This window comes from Paramisgurnus dabryanus, chromosome 15, assembly GCF_030506205.2.
Source record: "Paramisgurnus dabryanus chromosome 15, PD_genome_1.1, whole genome shotgun sequence".
Classification (NCBI taxonomy): Eukaryota; Metazoa; Chordata; class Actinopteri; order Cypriniformes; family Cobitidae; genus Paramisgurnus; species Paramisgurnus dabryanus.
In genome coordinates this window covers 27058401-27069940 of record NC_133351.1, presented here as the reverse complement: position 1 = coordinate 27069940, position 11540 = coordinate 27058401, and the positions used below count along the sequence as shown (strand labels likewise).

Below are 11540 nucleotides of genomic sequence, written 5' to 3'. Positions count from 1 at the left end.
ATCTCGTTCGCCTCTACTCTGTAGTGATGCAAAGAAAAGCACAGGTAAAGCAACCACCGTAATGTAATACTTACACACACCGCCAATCGTACGATTCTTCACCGCCACTCTGTAATACTGTCAGACTGAAACACGCTACAGCATAATTTCACAGATGTTCTCTAGCGCCGTCTCTTCGTCGTCCCGGGACAAGTGACTGAAAGCAGGGTTACGTCAGACAAGACACAGCACTCTCACTGCAAAACACAGCATTACACAGCACCACTTCAAGTGAAAATGTCTACATCCAAAAGATTCACCCACCACGCTCAGTGCACACAATGACACCCGCCTTCTTCCACTTTGCTCTGGGCGAGAATAGGGAGATGGTAAACGGCCTAGTATTTGTTTATTGTCGTCACTGTAGCTGTTTACACAAAAACCCTTCGGCTCACCCACCACGCTGATACAGGGGTAGGGCCCACTCGTTCTCTCTTGAAAACACTCCAAAACGATTGTAGAAATCAACTGCATATAAAACACCTACTTCAATTGATGTATTTACTCACAACTTCGGTCTCCCTTCGTCCTAGGTGGACTTCACGCTGTAATGACTCCAGTTGCATCAACAAAGCGTTTTCCAGCCACCAACACCACTTTTCCACAGGTGTGTACTCACAACAGTAAGGTTTCCTCTTCCTCCGTTTCTTTCATCCAACGTCAGTGTCTGTCTAATATTCCACCTATAAGGTCGTCGATATCTTCCTTCGTATAGATCAATGATCCAAGCAAGAGAGAGAGAGAGCAATACAGCGATCCAAACAGCGTATCTGGCGAGCCCAACTCGGCACTACGATACACAACAACACACCGTAACCAACCCAGACTATGATTTACATCGTTCTAAAATACTCTCCTGATGTCCCTTTCGTCCAATCACCCGGCGCTCCTCTTAATAACTCCCAGCTGTGTGTAATTTGGCTGATTTCAGCGTCCGCGACGCTACCGGATGTCCGGTGTTTTCTCTTACCGGTCTGGGCGGAAACATCCGGGCGGAACCAAACTTTCCTGATTTTTGGTTCCGCCTAACAGATCGTCACTCCTGTGACAGTAGCTTTGCCACTTAAGATTGACTCTTACAGATTCACAGATCTAAGAAATTCCCAAAAACATTGTCTCTGAACCTACCTTTGCTATCTGTGTCTTTCTACTGCTCATCATCTCCTCGATCCTCCCAAAAATTCTAACAATCCATTATGGAGATATTTTGATCCAAAACACAATCAAGTCCATGCACAAACCTCGTAGCTCCCACTGCAGACATGAGTATTTCACAACAGTGAAACATAACAGAAACACACTAAATTCATAATTAATTATATTTTTAGCACAAATTAAATGTTAATATGATTATATACATGATTTTTGAGGATACATTAGTCATATTTCCTGTAAAACTACCAAACACAATGAAACACATAGCATTGTGAAACAGTGTGACTTTCTTATAAAAGGTATTTAGCTACTCACTATTACCTCTAGTGTTACTCGTAAATAGTACAATTTTTACTCAAAATACCACTGTTGACTATATTCATGAAATGTCAGCAAATTTGTTAAAATTTAAAGAAACACAGTAATTTCATTGATTTACCAACGGGTGCTATTGAAATGAATGGGCATCAGTGCTGCGTTTGGAACTCCCTGACACAATGTTATTTCCGCATTCCATTCTTCCAACGAACGTCTATGTGAGTATCGTAACTCTCTATTTATACAATTCGTGTTTTCACTACTTTGGCCAACTGTAAACCTACTCCGGCGTCACAACAAGGTTAGCAAAGCTTTTAAGCTATAAAAGCAATTGTTTAATTGAAAAGGCACCAGATTACAAGAAAATGGCATATACTATCAGTGAATGCTTCAGACCCACAGTTTTTTTGCTTCCAAGTCCCATGGATTGTAATAGGGTATATGTCGAACATCACGTGACCAAACCGGAAAACCATAGACCAAGGTTCACCAATCCTTTTTAAGGGCCGGTGTCTCTGCAGAGTTTAGCTTCAACCCTAATCAAACACACCTGAAGCACCTTAATTAGCTTCTTCAGGTGCGCTTGATTAGGGTTGGAGCTATACTCTGCAGAGACACCGGTCCTACAGGAGCAGGATTGGTCACCCCTGCCATAGACATTAGCTGTATATTTATCTCTCTCAATTGTTTTTCTCCTCCTAGGAGTTTTCCCACAGGGTTTTTCTCCTAGGGGGGCTTTTCATCCCCGGGAGAGTCAGCCAACATTGGCTTAACTTAGCACTTTACTGTATACGTTACATTATTACTACGCTCGCTTGTACGGTTTATTCTTAGCCACTGTATTCTTCTTCTTATATTATCTATCGATTATTCTGTGTTTTCCCCTACATCTATTCATGTATAGCTGCTTTGAAACAATTAACAATTGTGAAAAGTGCTATATAACTGAATTGAATTGTGTTCCAATTCAAGGGCTGCGACCTTGTAAGGACACGACCTTAAAAGGCAAGCACTCGGTCTTTGAAGGTGGCAGCCTCATAAGTCTGCAAAGAGAACTGAAATGAGATGGTCTAGCCTTCTACATTTAGTTCTTGTCTATGTTTTTTAATAAACTGCACTTGGGTTCTCAAATCGCTCGCCTCTCAGTGGATTTGTTACAACTGCGTCTGATTTTGAGTCTCTTAAAGTAAAATAAACATCTACTTTCTTTAGATGTAAACAATTAAACATGACAAATCTCCGACATCTGTTAATGTTAAAAGATCCAATACGTGCTAAGGATGTGCACGTGGGATAGTGCATTGGATTGCGACAAGCTCCCTGATCTCTGCTTCAGTCCAGTTTGCAGACATTTCTCGTTGTGAATGTTAATCTGCATGTAAACCACCTCATTTTAAAGAGCTGAACCATAACTTCATGTTGCCATGGCACACTCCTTATGGCAGGCACGTGCAGAGGGGGGGGGCGGCGGGTGCCCAAGCACCTGCCCCTTTACCCCTGGATGACCAAAGTGCCCTTTTTGTCAAGGCATTTTTTTGTAATTAAATGCCCTTTTGTGAAGGCCTGCCCAATCTAACTATTAGTAAAATTAATAAAAAATAATTTAGACGCAAATAAAATTAGTCACATGATGACGTATTGACCTTTCATTGGACAATCACTTTAGGGACGATCATCACTAGCTAGCTCACAGCGCTAGCAGTGCCCACACGTGCACGACACGGTGCGCAGTACAGGGAGGATCCCCCTCGAGCCGGCATTGAACCGAAGCGATATGCTTGTTATATTATTATTATTTTACAAGAACAACGTGAGGAGCGCATGCACAGCTTTTGTTTATTGCTGTCTGTGTGTATTAACATCTCTACAACGTTAGATGCAAACAGGGCTCTCAAGTCTCACGCATTCGGCGGGAGACACACGCACTTCAGACAGTTTACACGCCAGTGACGCCACACCTTGCATTTCTCACGCTGAAAATAAAACATTCTTCCCATATTAAAACAATGGATGAGGCAAAGGCAGGGACGTTCTCTGCCGGGAGTTCATACAGGTAGCTGTCTCGAGTTTTTAGGTGTGCTCAACTTCACGCAGCAATGCAAGAACCGAAACGCACATGACATCAAAGTACAGCGAGAAATATTCGGGAAATCATACGGAGGAGTTTGATTTCAAATCGCTCTCGCGCTGTTCTAATGTCATCCACCTGTCACGCGGAGTTTTTTGGAGGAGCAAGATCCGATGAATAACTCATTTAATTTTTGTATCATATTGAATTTACGATTCCTGGACTCGCCTTTGATAAAAGACAATGTGAGCTGATGTTGGGTAATATAGCAATACTCCTGCTAAATTATTAACTCAGTCAAAAACTCTCCAGCTTTGCAACCAGTTTTAGTTTACCTGAAAATAAAGAAAGTACTAGAGGCTTCATAAAATGAATGAAAGGAGAGATGAATGTCATTATTTTATTGCCGTGTCATCAAGGCATCAAAGTGTGCAAAAACACAACACAAACACGATTCAAAACTATAGGCTACTCTCTTTGTATACAAATTTCGAACAGGATTAGAATTATATTTTAAATATGACAACAAAAACACAAGACTGTAAACGTAATAATATCTTAATGTCACAATGCATTAATATCATATAATTTCAAAACTGCATATACTGTTGACACACACAAACACAAAATGAAATGCACTGTAAGTCGTTTTGGATAAAAGTGGCTGCCAAATGCATAAATATATAGATATAAAACTCAGTCTATATAGATTTTTCTCTCTCACTCTATTTGCAAGGAAAATAAAGGAAAACGTTAGACTTAAAATCATCTTTCTATTCTGTATTACTTTATTATTTGTTTCAGTTGTGTGCTTGCGTGTCAGCGAGCAAAGTGCCCTTTTTATTTTTTGAGCACCTGCCCCTCCAATTGTCTCTGCACGGCCCTGCCTTATGGCATTGTTTCTTCATCTCATTCACACAGAGGGCTTTCCGGGTATCTTATAGCAATGTTACTAGATCCTCTTTCTGGGAGCGATCCCAGAATATTTACGGGACGTGTCTGGGTTCACACAAAAGCCTGTCTGGCAATTTTACAGGTATTTTCTTGGACCAATTAAGTGCTGTGTGAATAAGCTTTTAGTCAGAGGCTAAATCATCTGAAACAAAAAAATGTTATCATGTTACTCTAATCTACAGCTTAAAGATTAGAAAATCTTTATTAACAATTGAAGTGATTTTACAGTATCCTTCTGCCTTACTAAATACCCCAAAAATAGAAAGTTGAAGATAAAGAAAAAAATGTGAAAATAAGCGAAGGTTTATATTGTTGGTATAACATTTTATCAAGGTTCATGTTTTGTTCATTTGTCATTAAAGGTGCAATATGTAGAATTCGCCACTAGAGGGCACCAAAACAATCAAAACAATAACAATGACGTAGATTAATGACAGTCTGAAGCAGCGTGGAATTATGGGATTTGTAGTGTTTAACTCAACCGCTGATGGCCATCAATCAGACGGAATGAGAAATCATGTTGAGGAATGAGGTATAATGCTGCGTTTACACCAATTGCAGTAGAGGTGTGAAGCATGAGTGATTTATATGTTAAGTCAATGTGAAGACGCATTGACATGGGTCTGGAGGTCCCGCGGCGCGGATGCGTTTCCGCCTCATTCGTGCTTCTAGTTCGCGCAAAAGGCGCGAATTGAACGTTGTGCACGGTGCGCGCGAATGGTGATTTTTGTGCATTTTGCGGTTCACGCGAATTTGCGGCTGAAGCCCGAGTTGAAAAATTTTAACTTTGGCGGAATTTCGCGCCGCGTTATCCAATCAGGAGCCTGCTTGCTGCTATGGTCGCAGCTCTGCCCGGAGTCACTCATTTAACCTGAAGGACCGCTTGATATTGTCCATAAGCAGTCACACGGAGCTATACGATACAAGTTCTTATTTCTATAAAGGGAACAGGAATAAAAAGGACCTCGCTTGGAAGAGTGTCAGTGAACACATTGGGTAAGTTGTAAAACCTGGTTAGTTGTAATACATTTCACGTTTATCGACCCGCGCCGTTTATTCCCCCCCTAAGGTTACCAAATACAAACCGATAGCTCTCGATAAATGCAAAATCAACATCAGTCATCTTGCAAACAGACAACCACATTGCACTTGCCCCTCCCACAAGAAGCGGAGTTTGGCTCTGACAGGCGTCAAATGTTTGCTTTTCCCGCACGTCTACTTCGCTCTACATGCGCGAATGCATTCAAACTGTTCAATCGACAAACTAGGCGCGGTAGACGTGATTTTGACACCTGAAACGCGGTTGGTGTAAACGCAGCGTTACAAATGTTGTGTTTGATGACATTGTTTTATTTCATTATGTAAGGTTTCATGTAATGTTCAAAACTAAATTGTTAGTTGTTACAGTATTAGTCCAAATCGATGGTGTGTTAACTAAGCACTAGGGCTGTCCTCGACTAAGGATTTACATATTCGAATCAGAATTGTCGAATCTTTTCATAGTCGACCGATAGTCGAATCATCTATGTGTGTGTGCATGGGTTGGGAGGGGGCCAGACCAGGTACAAATTGATAACTTTTATTTTCTTTCACAAGCAGCACACATAAACAACTTTCCGATAAAGTGACCAAAACTGTCTTTCAAGTAATAAACGAAGACAAAACTGACGATGCATTTATATATATACATTTTTAAGGTAAAATGTAAGGCAACATTTGTTTAATTATTCCTCATAACATTTTAAAGCCACGATCTACAGAACATCACACAAAAATACATTTTAATAACTAAACCTAAAAATATAACAAAGGTGATCCTGCCTTGGAAACCTCGGCTAATTCAGTGTTTTTATTTAATTTGGAGATTAAGCGCGTCAAAGCAGTCATGACCAAAAAAAAAACAACAAATGAGAAATGACAAATAATTTGTGATTGTTACTGCAAATTATAAACACTAATCTTTATATACAATTCATTAAATGTTAATTTATAACAAGAAAAACACTGAAATTAATGATTTTATAGACACTACGCGTTATTATTTATCACAGAAATACCTGCTTGCTTGCTTTGACTTTGATCATCTCTGTATTAGGCTATCTTTAGATACAGAAAGACTTGATGATATTATTTATTTCAGGAATCTCTTTTCTATCATTTGAAAGTGAACACCGACCATATTAAATCACAAGAAAGACATTCGTGTCAGGCATAAAATAGGTTCGGTGCAGATATTTTCCGTTTCATCACCGAAATTTAAAGAAACGGCTTACCTGTTTTGTAGTTTGACAAGATAACCACTATGTTTTAAATACATTTTAAAAACTTATACCCGTCGAAAACATCAGTTTTTTAATGTTTAGTTTGATGAACTTCTAAATATGAGACGAAGAGCACCTAGCACGTTCGGCTAAATTGCATGCGCAAACATGGCCAGCCAGCCAGCACGCAATAAACGGGTAGGAGCAACGAAAAGCAATCCAAAATGTACAGACTTAAATTAGATCAGAATTTACGTTTGTAATAAATACATTTTTTAAATAAAATAAGGTCAGAAGTAACAAAGTGCAGAACAAATGTGCAAAATGCCTCAAGTGCACGGAAACAAAACACAAGCCAAATAGATACATCAGATAACCCAGAGTGATTTATAAATAAAATAAAATAAAGAAATTATTAAAAGAATGAAATTATAGCCAGAATTGCTAGCTTTTTCTTTTAAATGTAGAAACAAAGAGGCAATGGTTTTTTACATAGGAACCTCTTATGGACGTGTAGCCCGGTCACAGGGGTTGTTGGATTTATTAACGCATTTTAAGAATATTTATTGAAAGCTGCTACTTCACATATGATTTGCTGTATATTAATATATTGGGAGAAAGCTGTTGTGAAATCAGATTTGTGCACAGTGCACCCATATACGGCCAAAATTAAAGGATCCTCACTTCATTACACATCTGCAACGATTCGACTGTGAGATTGGTAGTCGAATCAGGCTTCTCCTATCGATGCATCGAATCTTCGACTATTCGGGGTCACCCCTACTAAGCACAGAATTAAGTGTTCAAACTTACAATCTACAATGATTTTTCACATAATGTATTGACAGTACAAATCTTATTGTGAGGTTATGATGTAAAATTATTAGAGCCCGAGCGATTTATCGTTTTGCCGATTTTATCGTCCGATATGAACCTGTTGCAGATATATCTGTATCGGCGTATAAGCCGCAGATATGCAGCCGATATGAACGTTTCTTACAGAACACAATAAATGCTTTTTAATGATGCAAGTACTTGTTTGTCCAGCAAAGTGCGCCCTATTGGTTGCTAATGGTGACCCAGGTCACTCACTGTAGTGACACCAGCCAATCCCCTCACTTCAGTCAGTCTCTCAGTTCAGGTGGTGGCAGTCACGCAGTGTCTTTTACAACATTTCTACACCTGGTATTAAGACGAGCTTTGGTCGATTGTATTATAAGTGGACAAGAGAGAAGCATTCCCGTTTACATTTAGTGTTTTAAATTTGTCTTTTTTGTTGACTTGCGAGTTATTAAAATGCAAGCGGGAGAAATGACGCGAGGCTGAGAAATGACACATTTAAACTACGCTCAGTCGTGCACTTATATAACAGTATATGAGATTACAGTTGCTTGTGTTGTTACTGAAAATGCTAATTTCAGAGCAATTGATTTATTAAGCTCGCATAACTTTACACCCTCGCTAAATAAAATTGGCGGAGAGAAGACGCTTTAGTTTTATAAAAGTCTAAAGTTTGCGCCGAACACTGTGGGTTCCTGTTTTAAAAGCGTTATGCACTACATTAAACATTAGCCTATATCAGAATGTTGTCAGGCAAGCATTGTCTTCTTAACGGTAAGTTGCTAACTAATTTGTGAAGGACACAACTTATGTATGTTATAAGTCCAATTAACGTTATTCTCGTCAAAACTGCAAATGATGCAAGTTTTATATATTTTGTTCTGTTTGTGTTTTAAAGTTATTTATAATAAGTCAAGTTTAGTGCACTGATATCAGACTTATTTTGGATAATAAGTTTATTGTCAACTTCTTGCCTCTAGTACATATCTTTGTCACGTCAATTTAAGTGTTTGATCACAACATCTGTGAGTGATCATTGCATTGCATTGTATTTATTTATATACAGTATATGCTGTTACTATTTAGTAAATTCTACATTTATTTTACTATAAAGCATGTAGACCACATGCTCAGATGATCATTTCCCACGCAGTATATCAATATCCACAAGCTTTCTTTCATAAAAGTACACATTAACTGATTTATGTGGATATGTACTTAACTAAAAGATACATCCTTTTCAGTAGCAAATAGACCACATGCTCACATGATCCTATTAATTTAATCACTTGTAAACATTGACTAGCTGAGTGTTTGTCTTTAATATGTGCTAATAGTAGAAGTTAGTGCACCGGTTGGCTAAGAAAATATGGTAAGAAATTATGTTATTGCATTACATAACACATCCAACCAAGTGGCATTTTGTTTTTTGATTAAAAAAAACATGCAAATACTTTTTAGGCAAAAGTAGGTTCATTCGTTGCCTTAAATTTAAACTTAAAAATATTAGTTCACACACTTGTACACGGTTTCTCTTTTTAAGTCAACTAATATTTTTTAAGATGAATGAACTCAAAAATTTAAGGCAACCAGGTAACTAACTTTAAGTTGAACCAACAAATCTCTTTTTGCCGTGTATATCAAGCAGACTGCAATGAAATGATCACACACATTTTAAAAATATTAAAATAAACAAATCTATATATGCAATATATTAGTATAAAATACTTTCAATAAATGCAATGTAAAATAACAATAATCTAATGTAAAGACAGTGTTATACAATTAAAGTATGTAAAACATTTCATAAGCGATCAAACAGAAAAGTGTTCTTGCGTCAGATCAGGATGTTTATTTTGATAACCATCACATTTCATCAAAGTACATACAAGTACATGTTCATAATATTCAGATTTACTTTTCTCAAACACCTTGTTTTTGAGTCACTCCCTGTGAAGTAAAGTATAAAAGATAGGACTTCTCATTGACCCTCACACAATCTACACTGAAGTCCTGAAAGTGAAGATTTGACAAAAAGGTGAGTTTTTGTAAAATTAACTTTAGCACATTTAAGTGCAGATGTGTCACTTTTCCTGTTAATTCATTTTCAGATTTATCATGGCAATCATGAGAGCTCTTGTGCTTCTTTTCTTGGTCTTTTCTGTTGAGAGTGCACCAGGTAACCAAGACATTTAAAAGATTTCAATATTCCAGATTAATTTCCCATAAAGTTACCATAAGTACCCATAAATTTTCCCACAAAACTTTGAAGGAGTGTAACTTTAAAGGGATAACAGGAGCAACATTTAAAACATGTACACATACGTACATAAAACTGGTAATGACTTTATATTAGGCCTACTAATATTTTATTCACTGTATAGCTGAAGAAGACTGCCCATTTGGATGGACACCTTTTGGTACGAAATGCTACAAATTCTTCTCTCAATCAGTTAACTGGGTCACAGCTGAGGTAATGTTATTCAGTTATTCAGTAATTGTTCAAGGATACTCGATGTCCTGTCTTGATTTAAAGTAAACAGATTAGATTTTATATTTGCAATAAAATAATCTCTCTCTCTCTCTCTCTCTCTCTCTCTCTCTCTCTCTCTCTCTCTCTCTTTAGAAAAACTGTGAATCTGTTGATTCAAATCTTGCACCTGTGCGCAGTACAGCGGAACACAACTTTATCCTGAGTCTTGTGCCTGGTTCCACACGTACTTGGATTGGTGGCCATGATGGTGAAATTGTAAGTCATTTTGCTCTGAAAGGAAGTTAATGCTTTTAATATAAAACTGTTTTTTGTTTCTATAGATACAATATAAAAAATCTTATTGTTGCAATATAAATGACTGAATTATATCATTAGTGAGTGTGAATGCATTATTAGTAAACTCTCCTCCTCACTCATTAGGATGGACAATGGCTGTGGGCTGATGGATCTCAATTTGACTTTACCAGCTGGTGCCCTACAGAACCTAACAATAATGGTGGTAAACCTGAGGACTGCATGGAGATAAACTTTACCAGTAAGAATGCCTCCTATCATTATATCTGATACAATTCATTTATCTCATTAGTTTACACTCAATACCCCATGGTGAAAAAGTAAAAACAGAGATTTCTAAAATTTATTAAAAAGGAAATACTGAAATATCACATTTACATTTAGGTATTTAGACCCTTTACAACAACACTCAAATTTTGCTCAGATATCTCCCATTTCTCTCATCTCATTGCTGTAATGTTTCTAAATCTTGTTTATCCACCTGTGGTAAATTAAATTGATTGGACAACTGTAATGGGTTTGAATACTTTCTGAATACACTGTATATATTTCATTACTGATTTATAATTTTTTTTTTTATTCAAACTTCATCTGTAATGATCAGGACTGATTTTATATTCATCTTATCCCACAGCTAACCGTTGCTGGAATGATGAGTCCTGTTTAACCAGAATGAGCTACATTTGTGCCAAACCTCTGTGATCATGAGAAATCAATCTGTTTCAAAAGTACTATGATTGTACTACATGCCTATACTGTACAATTTCTCTGATCTTATCTTTAAAATCTCTGAAATGAAAACTTCTTAAATCAATAAAAGCAATTCTTATAAAGGAACTTTTGTGCATTGTGGAGTCATAATTTAGTCATGTAAAAAGTACAGGTTGTTTTTACATTTACACTATATCAGAAAACAGTTTCTTCATATTTGGGTTATATTTAAGTAAATGTTACCTAATGGAACTAATATCTTATCGTACTTGTTAGACGGCTAGTCCTATAACTTGTTGCTTTCATCATCATGTCATCATCATCATCATTTCTAGAGAAAATTTAATTATCAAATAAAAACAGTATAAAACAAAACAACATCAGAGAAACAAAGGAAAACATGCAA

General features: G+C 37.3%; 1 protein-coding gene across 1 annotated transcript; it reads left to right on the top strand.

The window, feature by feature from the left end:
* Positions 1 to 9645: 9645 nt before the first annotated feature.
* LOC135782826 (ladderlectin-like) lies at positions 9646 to 11260 on the top strand. Its single transcript, XM_065293336.2, has 6 exons — positions 9646 to 9673; positions 9747 to 9814; positions 10020 to 10108; positions 10262 to 10384; positions 10550 to 10664; positions 11058 to 11260. Exons 2-6 carry the CDS (start codon positions 9754 to 9756, stop codon positions 11123 to 11125), a joined length of 456 nt encoding a protein of 151 aa, XP_065149408.1. The 5' UTR covers positions 9646 to 9673; positions 9747 to 9753; the 3' UTR covers positions 11126 to 11260.
* The last annotated feature ends 280 nt before the right edge of the window (positions 11261 to 11540 follow it).

Excerpts from the sequence above, each read along its gene's own strand:
- LOC135782826 (XM_065293336.2), top strand. The coding sequence starts at position 9,754 with ATGGCAATCATGAGAGCTCTTGTGCTTCTTTTCTTGGTCTTTTCTGTT. Across the intron at positions 10,385-10,549 it reads GTGGCCATGATGGTGAAATT|GATGGACAATGGCTGTGGGC; the intron begins GTAAGTCATTTT and ends CTCACTCATTAG. Across the intron at positions 10,665-11,057 it reads CATGGAGATAAACTTTACCA|CTAACCGTTGCTGGAATGAT; the intron begins GTAAGAATGCCT and ends CTTATCCCACAG.